We start from the raw sequence: 19,163 nt of genomic DNA, 5'->3' as shown, positions 1-19,163 counted from the left end.
ATGGAAACTTGTGGGTCACCACAGAACAACTCCCGTGGCACCAAATAATATCTCTTTATAACTGCTTTCTGGTTCCAAAGGTAGGATCAGAACCATCATAATATGGTACGTCCAACCCACATCTCAGAGCCATTCCAGGAGAATACCATGGTCAATGGTATCAAAAGCTTCAGAGAAACCAAGGAAAACAAGCAGGATCACACTTCCCCAAAAAGTGTTATCGACTAGGTCAACCAATGCTGCTTCAGTGCCATGACAGGGTCTGAAGCCAGACAGAAATGGGTCCAGATAATCAGTTTCCTCCAAGCATGCTTGAAATTGAACAGCCACGACCCTCTCACAACCACCTTGTCCAAAAGGTGATATTCATTGAACACTTCTGGGTCCAGAGAGGTCTTCTGAAGGAACACAAAAATCAAAACTGACCTAGTATAGATAGAACAGACAAATTTCTGGATACCTCCTTAGGACTTCCTCTAATCATGGCATTCAATTCTGTCTGAATCTGAGTGATTTCACGCCTAAAGTGCCTTGTAGAATTGTCACAAATATTGGTAGACCCTGATCCCAGTCAGGTAATGATCACATGGAAAAAAATCTGCACAATTCACCCATCCCATATAGTTGTGGACTTAAAACTTTATTTTTTTTAATCTGTTTATTTAGTTATTTATAACATTTGTGCCCCACCTTTCCACCAAATGGCAGTTAAGGTGCATTTATACTCATATTATGGGAGAAATGGCTCCAACACCCGCTTTTGTAACATATTAAGAGTAGGTAAGATCTGTTGGAAAGATCAGTTAAATTGGGATATGGCATACTCTTTGGGTCAGAAGGGAGGTACTACAGGATATAAAGAGGCCCCAGCTGATTGTAGAAATCCTCCAAAAGTCATTATTTTCTATTGTGAAAAATTCCCAAGAAGAGTGTTAAAACATATAACTATACTTGTAGGAACAATTAAAATTCTGTACTGCAAGGGGAGCTGTTGGCACACAATACAAAGACTGTGCATTAGATCATCCATCAGCTTCTGTAATATCCACTTCCAGCTATAAGGAGTCATGTTTCAACACCTCCGATTCCCTGATGCTGACAAGCTAAACAACTTGTTTTGTCTCTGGGAGCTCTTCTCTGGTGATTAACTGCTTATAGTGAATACTAATTATATGAAAATACTGTACTGTTAAAAAAAGGGGGGGAGAACTGCCCTATTTCCTTTACCTGCAGCATCACCATTCCCAAACTCCTTGCTGGCATCCAAGAGGTAAACTATTGTTCCAGCTCATAGAAAGATGATGACATTTTATCACACCACAAATAAATTAATGTGCCTACTACATATTTTGAAAATGCTAAGTGACTTGAGCAGCAAGAGTTTCTTTATCCTCCCATCTGCAAGCAAGTTAAATGACAGTGTATTGCTACTTCGTTAAATGTTTGCAATAACCACAAGCATATAATTGCAATGTGGTATGTGAGAATTAGGGAACTATTACTAGCAATGGAGCCTGAGATATGTCCCCAGTTCCCTACATCCTAACTTGAAAATATATCCTAAATTGTCATTTGTGAGAAAATGAACCTCAGATTAAAATCCCTTTTACCAGAGGATTCAGATAATTTGTTCTTCAGTTTTACATCCAAAGAGCTGGTTAAAATGCTAACATGGCAAAATTAAAAGCCATTAAACAATATAAGGCAGCGAGTGATTAAATCTACAAAACACATTCAAAGCAGCTTAAGCTACTTTTTAATTAAAAAGAAAGAGATATCACTAGCAGCATTCAGATGTGTTAATCTAGATAAAGCTAATAGATCATTCCAAACACCATAGCTACTGATGTTGCTATACAAAAGAATGAGTTTAGAAATAACCTCAGGATTCCAGCTCCCATCCCCAGGTATAGACTCTTTCGACAGAGCAGAGTGGAGTACAGACAATGTTACAGTATGATCACTCCATGCCTGCTAATTAAGTAAGCATTACTAACAGTGGTCTTGGAGAAGGCAGTGTGTTCCACATTCCTTACAAAATAAGGAAAACAATAGTGAGACATGGTTGCAAAACAAACTGCAAAGAAAATACAAAAAGCAATGTATGGCAATGAAAATGTATAAAGCTAACTCTTGACACAAAGAACTTAAAACACTATGCTTGAAATGGTTGAAACATGATCAGGTAAGTGGCTTCCTCTATTTACTCATGCTCAATAAGTCAATATCAAGGCCATCTCTACAAAAGTCAGGCCCAAGTATTCCATTTCTGAGTTTGACACGGTAGACTTTTCCTATCATTTAAAGAAAAAGAAAAATGGCCAGCAAGTTTAGTCAAGCATAGGTAGGCTTGTTGCCAGAAGTCTAAAGGTCAAACTTCTTCAGGCTGAGATGATATCATCTGCCCCAGGATACTGATATTTACAGAATCTGAAATATATACAAGAAGTAGTGAATCATGAACCACCAACGTGCCCCAATATATTTTCATTCTTTAATTTTCCTGCTAGGTCAGTACAATTTTTGTGTCTCATAAATACTCCATTCTCATCATCATCATCATCATCATCAACAACAACAACTTTTTAAAATCATTTTTCATGAAGAAGACATCTTACCTAAAAAACATGCCCTAAAATAAAGTACAGGAGCCTGGTAGCTGCAGGAGTACAAAACATGATATTCATATCGAATCACTGACGCTGTAGAGATTCCAGCCACTTGCGAGTCATCCAGACCTTCCTATAACAAATATTAACAGGGGACATAAACAAAGGGAAAGGGAATAAAATACAAATTAATAAATATCTTAAATAATCGTAAATAATGCTGTTACCAGCCTCATCATAAGTGGATAGTCATCTTAGCGATAATTTTGCATGCTTCAGGCAGTCTTCCTTTTTTGGTTTTATTTTTAAAAGTTTAATAAGTATGTGTATCTGCTCACTTGTTGACATTAATTAAAAATGGAACTTTTTTTTAAAGGAAGGTTTCTTAATGGTATCCCAGGCACTTTTCTTATAAACCTTCCCCTGCCCTGAGCTCAACTACAGAAAAGGAAAGCATGTCTGAATTGAACAACATTTAAGACTTTCATATTTAACATTTTCTTAAATATTTAAAGACATTGTATACTTCTTAATCATTTGCATTTCTAAGCTGTGTCACTTAAATTTCATATAAGGTCACTTCCAAATGATATGAATTTGCATTTACAGAAAACCTTCATTTTATTTTATGTATTTTTTTATTAAATGTATATTGCACCCTTCCTACCAAAGTATTCAAAATGCTTCATGTTCATTATATAAGTGTAGCCTTACAACAAACCTGTATAAAAAAGTCAGTCTTATCTCCCATATTATAGCCTGGAGAACTGAGGCTGAAAAAGAAGGCTTGCCTAAGTGAGTTCATAGCAGAGGTGAGATCTGAACCAGGGTCTTCCTGATTCATAGTTCATTCTCTTAGCTACTACGCCACACCAGTTCTCTGTTACGTCTGTCTCACCTACAAAGTTCTAACCCCGAAAGGATAATGGATGTACTTAACTGCAGGAAGTAGCAGATAGAGTAGGGTAGTGGCATTCCCCTGATCTCTAGTTGCCCGCATCACTGCTGTATACAGGGACGGAAGGGAAGAGGCATTGGCAAGGTCAGTGCAGTGCAAACGCACTGGAGAAGGGAAATGTTTTATTAACTTACTCTGGATGAATTCACACAAGTAAATCCACACAGAATTCCACATATGGTGAAGCAACTATGTGATGACTTTATGCTTCATGACACTTTCAGCTTGCAGTATAACCTATGTTCTTTTGCTACACCACTACTAAATCTGCTTCAACAACTTGGTAGTCACATGGCAAATTAGGTTGGGTAAATAAAAACATCATTATTCAACTGCCTCACCACTTTCTACATTCTGCATGAATCCATTCTACCCACATTCTCAACATCCAAATAAAGTTGTGTGAAGTTTTATTGTTACTGCTGACAGTCTTCATTCAAGTTGAAATATAAAACAGCCTCAGATAATTTTTCTGTATAATTCAATTAATATGGAACAAGTGTCAATTCCAAGATTTACACAGAAAGAGATGGTAGGCTTGATATTATTTTTAAGAGGAGAAATCCCCACAATCCTCTTTCACTCCAGTCCAGCTCTTGCTACAAGACTGAACAACTAATACGTATTGAAGTTTATAAACCTTTGCAACCATGCTATTGAAAATGGAGCTCTTAAATTGACTGAAAGGATACCATTACTAAAGAAGGAATAAATATGGTGAAAAAAATCTAAGCTACAAGAGAGAGGTGGAGCCTAATGTAGAGGTATTCATTAAACTCTCCCAAAATATCACAATCAAGTTAATTGTTTAAAAACCCTGTTAACAGTTTGTGAATACAAAGTCTAATTTTCACAAAGTATTGACCATCTACAAACTGGATTGACTTTACAGGCAACTCATGCTCAGAGGCTTTGAAAATGAAGCTGTTAACTTTTTTTAAAAAAATACTCCATGGAGTGAATTAAAGGAAATACTGGAACATATTTTGTCAAGATAACAGAACTGTAGCATTCACAGAATATAGGCAGTATGCTTGCCAGAAAAAAGTACATGTGTGTGCACAAGCTGAGTAATGGCATGCTTCCAAAGCTTGTGCCTTATACAGCCATAGAATTTGTAGGTGCACTTGGTGACAACCAGCTGTGAGTACGAAATTCACTATACTGATTTTTCTGGGTGAAGAACTGAATGGCTGAAAGGAACAATGAAAAAACAGCTGGTGGTATCTTGTGCCTCTCAGGTCCTTAATGAACTTAATTTTTTTCTCCTACATTAGACAAATGCCAAAACTGATGTTAAAGATGGTAGACTCATGTGTTAAACTTAACTAAAACACTTAACATTATGTCCAAATTTAGTACTAGCAAGTAGCCTCATCTTTTAAAGAAATGTGCTCACTCAAAAAATAAAGCCAATATATGATTAAAATTAGTCAAGATAATTACTGGAAAAACAGAACAGTAATATTTGCTAGAAAGACGTTGGAAGTAATTTTTATTTAAAAAATAACAACCTATTAAATAGACACCTATAATACTAGATGCCTTTTTTGTGTAGAGAAAACTTGTATGGTTTTAACAGATGTTCAGAGCTCTCATTTTTGCCTGCCTTATTTCTAGAGACATGTGAACTTCCTATATCTATGATTTATAAACATACAAGGACTTCTGAATCCTCCTTAAGACGAGCCCTAATCCCTTTTTATTGGGTAAACAGTAGTAACAGGATGCATGACATAAAAGCTTGAATACTTGTGTGCAATCCTTTGCACTGTACTTCCAATAGGGTGAATGAAAAGAATTTACCAGGGGGAAGTCAACTTTGGTGTCTGCAAATGTTGATAGCATCATTTTCCAATGCTGAGCCATGTTCTAACAGAAGTTTATTTTAAGACCTTAATATAGCCTTTACGGTGTTGAATGCTCTTTGCAACTGAAGAGCCCACAAGATCTATTGTTTGCTATTAGGTGCAAAGGAAAAAAGATTATGCTTTTAAAACATATTAGCTTTAGTTTTAATCATTAGTAATGATATCAAGTAATGCTGAAACAGAAATTATTAGTAAGAAATGTATAACACACCATGTGATACATTTCTTTGGATTTGATCCTGCCTCATCCTAAAAATAAGGTATAAAGGGACTCTATATAGAAATCAAAGGAGCCCTCCCTTCCCTTGCCATATTGGCACACCACAGCTGTGCCAGGTGTACAGAAAAGTGACCAGCTGTCTGTGGTAAACCAAGTCTCCTCTATGCCTTCAGGCATCCACCAACCAGTTTTTGCCTCTTAGCCCCTCCTTCTTGGACTACTTGGAGCAGGAGTGATGCTCCAAATCACAAAACATTCATATGAAGAATCCCTCTGCATTCTGCTCTCCAATGCAGACACAGCTAGATATGTAATTTTTTAAAGATAAGGCGATCTGTTTTTGTTGTTAATAGAGGGCCAGTTTGGACATAATTCCAAACCATAGTTTAGCATTATGTGCATGAGCTGTGGTGATCCTTGGGCTTGCATACTCACCCTTTCCCTCTTCTCTTCCGTCATGGCAGCGGAAACTTTCACTTATTTTAAATTAACTGAAGTTCTATCTGAACTTTGGTTTGTTTAAACAGTCCATGTTCAAACCATGGTTTATGCATGATTTTAGCTTGTTCACCAACTATAATTTAATTTAACCAGAGTTTCTCGAGTTCAAATGTAACAAGGAACTTTGGCTAGTCTAAAAGCAGAAGTGTATTCTTTTGATGTCATTATCTCTGCACCAGAAGAAAGGAGGGGAGGGCACATGAGCCCGAGACTCATATAAGTAAACTAGAGATGGAGAACAGGTGGGTCTCCAGATCAGATCTTCTTGGACTTCAGTTCCCACCAGCCCCAGCCAGCATACCCAATGACCAGGGACATATCTACCACCATCTGGAGGGTCACAAGGTCCTCATCCCTGCACTAAACCAGTGTTTCGCATTACATTTGAACCAGGCCACAGAGTCAAGAGTTTATGTTACTTTTTACAGGTTGTATCGAATGATAGCTTTGCTGTAGTGGAAAGCAATTCCACTTGAGCAAGATGGAGTACCTGACTTTTCATCAATTTCCCGATAATATCTCATACTGTTCCAAAGGGTCACCCAATTCATTAGACAGAGGGTTAAATCCAATAAAGTCATATTCAGAGAAGACCCAATGAAATCAGTGGACATGACATAGTTTGATTCAACCCATAAGCTCTATTTGTGCATTCTAAATGGCACAGGAAACCTTCCTCAGTAGAGGAGGCTCCCTGCTTCAAACTTTCACTCTCCATGAGTTGGAGAGCTACAGAAAAGGCAAAGCTCAGAACACTCGTTCCCATTTTCACTTTCTTATGTGAAGGTTTACACACAAGCAGAATGCCTAAATAGGGCTATAGACAGGCATGCATTACAGACTCCTCCTAGGCTCCTTCTGGGAGGAAGGGTGAGATATCAATGTAATAAATAAATAATCAAAAACACACTATCAGACAAAGATTTTACTCCTCCGATTGCATTTTATTCCGAATTGTTTTTAACTGATATTTATGCTGGGAATTTACTGCTGCTGTTCTCCACCCCCCAAAAATCTGCTGCTTGTTTTATATATTTACTGTTTTATTCTGCTGATACTGTTTTTGTGCTGTTCCTATTATCCTTTTATATATATTAATATATTTTATATTGGTGACATCTACAATAGGACTTCCCTTCTCTACCCTCTGGAACAGATTTTGAGGATGTGTGATGAGTTAGAAAGGGAAGAAAAGAAAGATGAAGGCCCATTGTGCAAGTGGATACCTCTTATACAATCAGGTGGGCATAATGATGTCATCATATTTTTTGATATTTTTTAATAGCATGCATTGTCTTGGGAAGGGTAACCCTGAAAGGCAACTTAAAAATATTGAAAAATAAAATTGTTATAAATAAATGGATGTGTCATAATATAAACAGTTAGTTACTCTAATAAATGCAACTAAACAATGCAACTCAAATAATTAGTTCTGTTACTGCCCAATTCATTTTGCATGATGATGGTTGCATTCATGAAATTTTCAATGTTTTTGATTGGTGACACATTGAAGAACTGTAGACTATGATCAAAAGATTTGCTTACAGAATGGCGAGGGAAAGGCTATTATTATTCAACTGTTTTAAAACAGGATTTAATTTAATTTAATTCAACAGGATCTAACATTTACAAGAAAAACCATCTCAGTTATTGTGATTCACATAATTATTCAGTTATTGCTTCTTCATAACAATTTTATTTGCATGGCTGCCACACTGCATAGGAAAACTGAGTCTGGGACTGACTGTTTCCTAAACAAATTGGGAAGTTGTCATCAGGAAGCATCTGTTATTTTATTACACTCACGTAAAAGCATTCTTGTGCTATCATAATGGAGCACTGAGCAGATGCTTTAAAGCACTATACCTAGTGCAATACATGCTTAATAAAAAAGATAAGCAGTTACCACCTAATTATTGAAACAAGTTGCTTTACAAATGCATTCTCACCAACAAAAGTTATCAGTCTTCAGGGTTTTTTTTTAATAGACATATTCCCTTTAAAACTATGTTAGACATTTTTAAAAGCTAATACAACATATACATTTCTCTTTTTCCAAACTTTTTTTTTAATCTTCTGAAAATTTCACAAGACCCTTTGGTTTTGGCAGTGTCTGATAAGAATCTGGAATTCATCCACATCTACTGGCCCAGGTCAAGGCAGAAATCCAAGAGGAAGAAGACTACTCTTGCATAAGAGGGAGGCTGACAGAAGTTGTGATCAAGGAGGAAAGGGACCCTGACATAAAGAAACTGCATCTTTTCTCCTCCACCCTCAAACGTCACACAAAGCTTGGTCTAGAGATCCTTTCTGTAGCAAGATTCCCCAGAAATGTAGATCCAGCTTCTATGCATTTTAATAGCATGAAGAAGTGACAGTGGAGTAGAATAATATGACAGAAATCTTAATATGACTGGGATGCATAGCCAAGATTGTCATCCTTCCTACACATCTTTGCTAACTCCCTTGACCTTCTGCTGCTAATTTCAAAATTTATATGGAATAGTCAAGTAGAACTGATCCTCTCAACAAGAAGCCTGGGGGCAGGAAGGAGAGGAACACTGGCAGAGTTTATAGTATAAATAGCTGAAAAACTATTGGATCTTACAGATGTAAAAAAAGTAAATATGTAATAAACAGTTTAGTACTTAATGGGAGTTCTAGAGTAGCACTAGTCTGTTACTGTCTGGAGGTATAATATTAGGCCCCTAAACTACAAATCCCTTAACATAACTACTATATTGAGAGAGAAGCACTGCACGTTCACCACACAATAAACAATTGTCTAAGAAAGTCTCAAGAATGAGATGCGTCCACTAAACACAGATTTTGTAGTAATTTAGACAGTGTGCTTTTATTTTAGGTTCCCAACTCTGGAGATCAGGAGTGAATAATCCTGTGCCACCCCAACTGACCTCCCATAAGGCTTTTTACATTTTGAACTTCTGTGGGAAATATTGCTTAAATGTTACCCTTTTTACATCTCAAATTCTAAAATTACAAAGGTATGCTTTACCTTAGGCAAAACAAGTACCAGATCAAACAAAAGTGGAAAACTACATCAATACAAAGTTAAAACAAATAAATACTGACATTAGTTTAATGTAAGGGTGTTGCTGGGACTTTCTGCTTGGTTTGATTTTATCTCTGCACTTTATTTCCACCTCCCAGGTGTTCCATACTAATCCTAAATTCATCCTTGTTGCTTGCAGCCCCCACTAGTCTAATATATTCAAGATTACTTTGGCTTTTGGGTATAATTTATTGAGTTGTGTCTAATTCTCCCCTGTGGAAACCAGCAGTTAAACGTATGTAGTCAATTACATATAATTTTCTAGGATCAGACTGCTTCACAGTACCACCTACCCCCATCACTTATGGCTGTCATGACATAGAGAATGGCATTCAAAGCACAGCAATTCTTGGCATGCGAACAGAGTTTCCTTCAGACTGAATAACCACTAGACCAAATGGTCCAGGAAAGCAATGATGACTACAACACAGTTTCAGCTCCAAAACATGAAATCATGAGACTGGAAGGAATTCAAAGCTCCAAATCATGCCTTAAGGCAGGATCTTCCACCAGATATTAATGCATATCCACATCACATACCACATTACAACATGCCACAAACAGAAAGTAGGAATGAATAACCCTGCAGGCAAGGAATAGTTTGGTAAAACAAATCCAAATGGCTCAAGCAAATACGACAAACATACTGTAAGGAAAGGCAAATCCTTCCCTCAAATTGACTTGAGAGAAAATTCTCTCTCAACACCAAATAATACTTAATTATTTGAGAAGTGGAAACAGAGCTCCATAATAAGAAAAACATTTTTTCCTGCAGCAAAAATGAAATATGGAATGCAGAAAGCCAGACATTTCCAAAATCCCCAAGCTTCCTTTAAAAGTTTCTATTTTTCTTGTGTCAAAGAAATAAAACTGCATCTTAACTTTCTATGTATTCCTATGTCAACAACTGGAACGAAGGGAGACAGCTTCAGAATTAAAAACATGTTCATCTGCATGAATTCACCATTATATTACTCTTACAATTTAATAACTCTATGGGAAATCCTAATCAAATTCAGGAGTATTTTCAGTAGGCACTTACTCACACACATTTTTTTAAAAGTTTTTCTTTCGCTGATGGCTTATAGATGATCCAGTGCATGGAACATTTTAAAGTAACCTAACTGTATATGTACATAACTTTTAGACTAAATATTTTGCAGCAACAATCAACTCTAGTTAATTTTTGCAGCAAAGATACATTTATTTTGTTTGCCTTATTTAACCTGAATAAAATAATTTCCAGAATGGCTTGGAGTTTTTCCTAGCATAAAGTGAGGGTGGGGGCACAGAGGAGAGTATGTTATCTCCAGAAAGCTCCAGAGCACGTTTGGCACCTTGAGGTTCAGTTGGGTGCTAGGCAGAAGACAAAAGATTTTATAGGGAAATGACTTTCATTTAATTCTGCAGTCATACTAACACTGATCCGACTGCAATAATATCTTAAGGATAAGTCTGTTAGCCTGCTTTCACATGTGTAAAACCATGGTTTAGTGTGGACACCCTGCAATGAGTCTCAGGTTCACGTGCTTCCTTCTCCTTCTGTCTCCACCTTTCGTGTGCCTGAGAGGAGTTCAGAAGCTTCTAATTCTGCTTTTAGTTAACTATAGTTTGCAGCATTGTTCAGACGTTATCATGGGCCTCAAGGAGAACCTGTGGCAAGAATGGGAGGATGAAGACTGGGGTACAGATGTTGGGGAGAGGGTTGCCAGTACTGATGAAGGAAATGAAGAAGGCATAGAGGGAATGCCTCTGGAAGCCTCTGGGTCTAATACTACAATTGCTGAGAAAATGCCAGAAAAGCCCTCTTCGCTTGAACCAGCCACTGAAAAGTCTTTTGCAGGCAACCAGCCCAGATCTAGCCTTAGAGGAGACAGATTCCAGTGAAAAGGCTAAAGAAAACAATAATGAGGACAGTTTTTCTGAGCCTGAAATTACACTCTCACCAAGGTCACATAGATCAGAGACACTTGCAGCTAAAGAAGGTGCCCTCTGCTCCTACAAGAAGCCCTCACCTTAAAGCATTTGCGAGCAACAGCCAGAATTAACCTGTAGAATATAAGTGCCCATATCACCTCTGATATAAAGGTGTAGTAAAGACTGTTTAGGTTTGTTGTGACAATGTCTACTGCCACCTCCACATTGCCTAGTTTGTTCCTGAGCAGAGCTTGGAAAAGTTACTTTTTTGAACTACAACTCCCATCAGCCCCAGCCAGCATGGCCACTGGATTGGGCTGATGGGAGTTGTAGTTCAAAAAAGTAACTTTTCCAAGCTCTGTTCCTGAGGTATATTTAGTCTGTTATTGTTTTTGTATCATGAGACATGCCTAGTTTGGTCCAGTTTGTGTGTCCTGATTCAAGCTGAGAGTGTGATGCTGTGTTCCTGTACTGTTTCATAAAACCAGGACTTCGAGGCCTGAGTCTACTTCTTTGGTTGGGAGCCAGGATAGACCCAGACCTGTGGCTAGCTTTATCCATGACTCGTTTCAACTAAAAGAAAGTACTACTTCATACTGCATGTAGTTAAACTACAGAACTGACTACCACAAGATGAAGTGATGTCCACCATCTTTTAAAGATGAGGAATACCACCAGCAGCAGCAACAGCAGTAGAATTTATATTCTGCTCTTCCTCCCAAAGGACCCCAGGCAATCATATCAACAAAACAATTTAACAACAAAAAGAAAATCAGTCTAAAAATAGTTAAAAACATTCTGAAGCATCATTACAATTAAAATCATTACACAAATTCACAAAGGGTAAGACTATCAATGACTACTAGTCATGATGGCTATGTACTACTTCCGGTATCAGTACCTTGGAGTATCAGTTGCTGAGGACCACCAATGGGAGTACTGTGCTCATGTCCTGCTTATGGACTTCTCATAGACATCTGGCTAATCTTTGTGAGAGAAGGACACAGGACTAGATGGGCTTTTGATCTTATCTAGTGGAACTCTTATGTTCTAATCTGGCTTATTTGAAATTAACTATGGTTAGTATACACTGTAGCTTGTCATGCCAGACAATACAACAGACTGTGGTTAAGTCAAGCAAAAGTTTCTGAACTCCACCTCCTGCTGTTCAGGAGAAGGAGGAGGAAAACATGTAAGCCCAAGGCTCATGGCAGCCTGTTCCTGCTTGTGCAAGTTGCACTTAAACCAAGCACACATTGCACACTCCAGACTTGGGGAGAAGCAACTTATTTACTTCAAAGGCAAGCACTGCTATAGTAGAGAGAGTATTTTTAAAGACCATTGTGACATTCCTGTGTTTCTGGGATTAGCACTTGCTGACTCCCAAATGCCTGGATCAGGAAATCCCCAGGAAGTTCACCTCAGCCTGGATCAGATATGCCCTCTGAACCACAAGCTTCAGTCTCACCACCTTTTCCCCAAAAGGTGACCACTGGGGTAATCTGTCTGTAGCATTGGTATAGGTCCAGAATAGGACCTTATTATGGTATCACTCTTGACCAAGCTGACACATGGGATTTTGAATCAAACAAATAAACTGTATTATATACAAGATGTTAACTGTGATAGTACACTAATAAATTGTTTTTGTCCCCATTTTACCCACCTTTCCTACCCCACTAATCCCAATGAAATCATCCCCCAAAACTACAGCTTTTAACTAGATGTTCTCTCCTTGATCCCTACTCCTATCTAACTCTGTCAAAGCCCAATGGCTTTTCTCTTTAAAACTCCCCTCGGAATTCTCACTCACACACCCCTTCCCACCGGTCAGTCATGCCTCATCTGTACTTATTAACATTGTACTAACACTTTCTTACCTGAACACAATTTTAAAACAGTTTTGAACATATAAATAATTCTGATTTCATTGTTTTTAAAGACAATTCATGGTAGGTAAGCACCCTTTGCATAACTGATGTTTTTAAAAGTGCAGGCAAGGGAGAGGACAAGGCATCAAATTCTGTGATGTAACAAGCACTACCAATAAGTTCCTATAACATTTTCAGCATCTAGAACAAACGTGTCCAGCAATTGTTGGTCTGGAACTTAAATATTCCTTGTTCATTTACCATGCTAGTTGTCTATGCAGTGTTTTTTTTAATGCAAGATATATTTCATGGCTGTTTTTCAGTGATACATTATCTACAAATATATGGGAGACCCATGCATACCAAACTCAGACTTCATAGAATCATAGAATAGTAGAGTTGGAAGGGGCCTATAAAGTCCAACCCCCTGCTCAATGCAGGAATCCAAATCAAAGCATTCCTGACAGATCAGTATAAGAGCACATGTGAAACCACTCCAACTGCTAATTGATAAAGATCAAAATTAGCTGCTTACACAGTACTTTCATACAATGCACCTTCATACAAATTGCTACAGTTTAAAGAAAGATCATTTAAAAGGGAACAATAGAAATAGGAGACCCCTTTTTAATTCAACAGTTTTGTACAATACTAATTATCCACATAAAGAGTTCAAGAACATACTAGTGATTGTCCTCAATTCCCTAAATTAAACAATTTCAGCTGCTAAAAAAGGCACCTTTGAATGCCTATCATGTTTTTTGTGCTACAGGATTATGAAACTATGTAGCATTCACAGAAAAAATGAATAAACTGAAAATGCTACTTTATTTTGTTTGTGTATCCCAGTCCTAGAAAAATGGAAGCTAAAAACAAAAGGCAAAATGAAAGTGAAGTCATGAACTTGCCAATACAATACTGAGGAAGTCTATGTGGTATAAAAAGGCCCAGTCTAGGTAAATAGAAAACTACCAAGGCAGTGCAATTACCCAAATACCTAATAAAGACAGTACAGACATGATGACAAAACTTGTTTTATCTAACAAGAGTAATTATTAGGACATTTTTTTATAAACATCAAAAAGCCAATAAGAAAGTGGGTAGAAGATTTAATATGATTTCCCCCCCCCATTTTTAGTGACTTTGGTGTAAATTATTTATACCAATTCAAAGCCCTACAAATAGAAGGATCTAAAAATGTAATTCGCTTGATAAAAACAACAACAATCACAATCATATTTGAAGTGATAGTTCTTCATTTCTATGTGACCGTTGGGCAATAAAATTATTAATAGGTCATGGATACAGGGGGCACCTTAGTCGGTGCCAACACCATCAACCACAATCTGGAAATAATTTATGGATTTATATAGTACAATCTTATTCATGTCTACTCAAGAGTAAGTTCCATTAGTTCAATGAGGCTTGCTCCTAAGTGAATGTGTATAAGATTTCGGTCTGAAACTTTGATCTAGCTGAAGTAATCCACTGTCATACTGAAAAAAATTTAGACTCACTACTCTCAGTGGGATTTAATCAAAACTACCAACCTAGACTGACATCTGTCATCCTCTCTTCTTCATAACTACAGAATTTGCTTTATTTACAATATTTGTTTCTAATATACTTTCTAACAACATGTATTTGTTTGCATATTTCAGAAATTCAGAGTGCTTTACTAATACTTTTAACTTATTTGAAAGGTAAACTGTATTGTTGTCCTTAGATGCAGAACGAGAGTTGAAGCTGAAAGAATACTGATTTGCCTAAGGCCACCTATTGAATTAGTGGTTAAGATGACTTTTGAACTGGAGACTTCTTGACTCGCAGCACATAATCTCAGTCACATCACGTTCTATGCACCAGCCTCACTGAAGGATGTCAGCAAATGTGAAAGAAGAAGCCATGATCTGATCTCTAAAAGGAGAATTCAGTCCTGAATCTGAGTTTTCATGGTGCAGGCTTATAGTCAATAGCCTGATTCAGATGTAATGTCCTTGGTTCAGCAAACCACAATTTACTGGACTAAGAATGAGCCTTGTAATTATGCACTCCTCCTGTACATAATTAAAAAAACCTCGCAAGGCATATTAAACAACCACTTCCTGATACATCGGCATCAAGAAACTGTAGCTTAATCTCTGGCAGAAACAACATACCAAACCACAGTTCAGATTAATAGGAAACTGTTGTTTAATAGTAGGGTTGCCAGGTTCAGGACGTGAGACTGATCCTGTATCTTTAGAAGAGAAAGTCAGCCAAGTGCAGGTGTTGGGAAAAACCACAAGGTAGAATTCTCCCTTCCCCTTGCACAACTTTTAAAGATACAGAAGACCAACAGGAAACTGTGGCTTAATAAATTGGAATTTTCCTTTATGATGTATATCCTGCTCAACCACCCTGAAGTCAGTCACAGAGGAGCTGTGCTTTTCTTTAATAGGTTTATTAAGAGATTTCGGTTTAGAGTGCTTCATGAATCAGCTTACAGGTTACACAGGGTTCAGCATCATTACTAGGCTGAACTAGAGATGAATACCCTGTGCTAAAATGTTGTCACAGCAATTAGTTTCACCCCCTCACCCGGCTTAAGTAAGGTTAGGTGGGCACACTACTTGCATGAACTGAATGTCACTGTTGGAGCATGGCCACACCTGAGAGCTCCACCTCAGGAGAGCCATTGGTGTGTGTTCTTACTGGCTCTGGTGCCTCCATGAGCAAGGCAAGGGCAGCCGCTTTGCCTCAGCAAGTCCCTCCTCGTCAAAGGTAGGTGCGATGCACTGGGGAGGTGACAGAGCAGGCGTGGGTAGAGGTGCATCAGGTGGGGTGGCAACTGCCTGGCTGGGCCGAGCCTCCTCATGGGTAACTGGAGCTTCAGGGGCAGAACTGTCGTTCTCCAGAGCTAGACAGTTCTCAGAGTTCCACACGCCCAATGGCTCAACATGGGAAACATCAGTCCATTCAAAGTCCTCCTCATCCTCTGCAATTCACCACTCCACCCGCATTGTGCCAGGCCCATGATGGTGTATGAGAAGGCGACAAGGGAATATGTGGGCACGATATTCATTTTTGTTATGTATGAACTGGAGCTTAGCTTCTTGGCAATCATCATAGGAACAAACTACAGGGACAGCTATTTGTTTATTTAAAAAATAAAACAGAAACAGAAACAGGGATGGATGGCGGCGTAAAGTAACACAAAGTCCAAAAGCAAATTATGAGTCCCAGATTTTTCGAAAGGCTGATGACAGATGCTGCTGCATTTGATGTTCAGAGGTATATAAAATAACGTCCAACCATACAACATGAAATGCATCTAATTTAGTTCTTCTGCCTTGAATCAATTGTAAAGAAAGTGTGACTTTTTCCAAAATGGCAATGTTCCAGGCATTCTAATAACAAAATATTATTTCTTCTGCCAAACTGGGAAAAAGAGGTATGGTATGATACTTAATGTTGTTATTTTATTAAAAGACTTGAAACCATAGTCTGCATAGTACAATTTTATTAGAACAAGGATGAAACTGATGTAAACTGCGTACTCTGATAAATCAACAAGAGCTTTTAGAGAAAAATGGAAGCATAATAGTTACTAAGAGAACTAAAAGTGGTTTGAGAAAAACTTTGTTTCCCTTTCTGCACACCTGAATTTCTTCCACCGCCATCTCTGATCAAAGGCGATTTCTGAAACAATACAAACTTGCAAAACCTGTTTAGTAGAGGCAAACATAGGAAGAACAGTGTGAGGAGGATGAGCAATGATTATCAGTTTCTCTTTCAAGCCGCCTTCATCTTTCTCAACAATATTTTGTTTGTCTCTAGTCTTCACTTCATCATTTCTAGGTACAACAAGCTTCAGTATGGTACAGAATTTTAGATCACAATCTCTCCCATAATCTCCACCGAGAGCTTGTCCACATGGTAGCTGCCTGCACTCCTTGTTCCATGCTGCAGTACCCCAAAAATAACTGCAAAAGTGACCCCAGGAAAAGGAATATCCCCTTGCTGGCAGAACAAAGCTTGCCATGCTGATGTCACAGCCAAAAGTGATCCTTACCACCTTTTGGGTGAACTATCAGTGCATGCTAACTCTCATACAGTACATGGAGTCTGTGGAGATTGAAAGCATTGTATTATTGTATCTGATTGCCAAACTAAGACATACTAAAAAGCAAATTCTTTGAACAGCCAAAATGTAGCTCTTAAAAAACTGAAGGCTCAAAAGTAAAAGGCTTTAATGAGTCACAATACCTGTACAAACGAAGAAGAGGACCCTACTGGTCTCCTAAACAAAGCCATTTTTCTTCTCTATCTTTCCCCTACTGTTTATCTATCCTGATTATGTATGCTCCCTCTCTCTAGACTCAACAATATTGTCCTGCTTTTCAACTTCACTTTTAAAAAGTGTTCTGAAGTGCTGCCAGAAATTACTAAATGTTTGAGAAGAACTCAATGCTATGCTAATGGTTGAATATGGACTCAATCCTTGTTGAATATATATCCCTGTAATGCCGGGGAGGGGGGGGACATAACACTCTAGGGTACCACAATCATCCTTAACATGGCCCTTGGCTGCACTGGGAAATCTAATGTTTTCCCATTTCCACAATAAAAGAATACTTGTCATGTCCAAAAAAATGGAAATGGACTGCCTTCAAGTCAATTCCGACTTATGGTGACCCTATGAATAGGGTTTTCATGGTTAGTGGTATTCAGAGCGTCTGTGAGGCAGTGACTGGCCCAAGGTCTCCCAGTGAGCTTCATGGCTGTGTGGGGATTTCAACCCTGGTCTCCCAGGTCATAGTCCAACACCTTAATCACTACACCACACTGGCTTTCTTGTCATGTCCAAAACCTCTATACAAATGGTTCCATTAAAAAAATCATGATACAGTCAACAATTAACAAATTAACAAGTACATGATTGTCCTCATATGTCACACACACACACACACACACACACACACACACACACACACACACACACACACACACACACACACACGTCTTTTGTCTTTGGGAGAAAGGAGAGAGAGATCCAAGGAAACTCCACAAGGAAATCCAAGCTTGAATGAACACTGTAGTGCAGTTCTTTCTGCCAGTTCTCTGGACAAAATCAAAATCAACAACTCAGAAAGGTGTGCTAAATTAAAGATTGCTGAATTTCTGTCAAAAACAAATGCAAATCAGGTAATAAAAATTACATTTTAAAAACAACTTTGCCAAATACAACTAACGCAGTAGAACATGTTAATTGTTTTCCATGTTTTTATCTTGTTATTTTCAGCTATGCAAGAGCAGTCAGTGGTGTCAGTCCAGAGATCATATACACAGCAGTGGGCTATGCATAATAAATCCACCCACAAATAGGTGGTTAGTGTACTGACAATGCTGTACCTTTCTAGGTTGGTAAATGTGCTTGGGATCAGGACTTTCAAACCCCAAACTAGTGATCTGGATGTACCACAGCCATCAGAACCAACTCTTCAGTAGCACCTGTGAGGTTCAAGAACATCACCCACATCTTCAGTGCTGAATTTTCTCCCCACCCCTTCACACTGGTCATGTCTGTGAGGGCAAACCATGAACAAATCACTAAGTTGAAATGTGTGAGAGACAACCTCTAGTTAGCTACTTGCACGACTGAAATTTTCACTTCCATCTTGAATATTTGTTTTATATGGAAAAATTAAATAGAAATGATATCAATTATATAAGCGTTAACTAATGCTGTCTAGTTGAGCTAATTAGGGAAACAACGGTTTCATTCTCTACTTGAGCACAAAATCTCAGGATACTTCAAAATCCGAAGGTCTCCTGCTGTCAGGTCCTGTCCTGGCCAAGGCCATTGGAAACAATCTCAGATTCTCTGGTGTACTTTTCTCCAGTATGTTTGATGAGAAACGTCAGTCTAGAACACTTCATGATCAGCTTACACCTCACACAAGATTCTGCATCTCTACACAGCATAATCAGGCATTATTACTCAAAGCTAAGACATTGCTGCAGCAATTAGACACACCCCTTACAACCCTTAAGTAGGTTCATGTTGGCTGTTTCTACTTGTTGAGGAAGGTGTCACAGAATGGGAATGCACACGGAAGTGATCCTCCAAGGTGGAAAAGTGGGAGCCAGCTGAGCCTGCC

At 38.2% G+C, this 19,163-nt stretch overlaps 1 protein-coding gene across 3 annotated transcripts in view; it reads right to left on the bottom strand.

Annotated features, from left to right (window-relative positions):
- ATG10 (autophagy related 10) overlaps nucleotides 1-19,163 on the bottom strand; it is a 227,044-nt gene that overhangs the window by 78,454 nt on the left and 129,427 nt on the right. For all 3 annotated transcript variants that reach the window (XM_061621880.1, XM_061621876.1, XM_061621873.1), the window contains one exon: nucleotides 2,619-2,742. In XM_061621880.1, coding sequence (XP_061477864.1) covers nucleotides 2,619-2,742 — 124 coding nt within the window. The remainder of the gene's footprint in view (nucleotides 1-2,618; nucleotides 2,743-19,163) is intronic.

The sequence above is a fragment of the Rhineura floridana genome, chromosome 1 (genome assembly GCF_030035675.1).
Source record: "Rhineura floridana isolate rRhiFlo1 chromosome 1, rRhiFlo1.hap2, whole genome shotgun sequence".
NCBI lineage: Eukaryota > Metazoa > Chordata > Lepidosauria > Squamata > Rhineuridae > Rhineura > Rhineura floridana.
The sequence above is the reverse complement of the archived record's forward strand: the minus strand, read 5'-3'. Positions and strand labels throughout refer to the sequence as shown.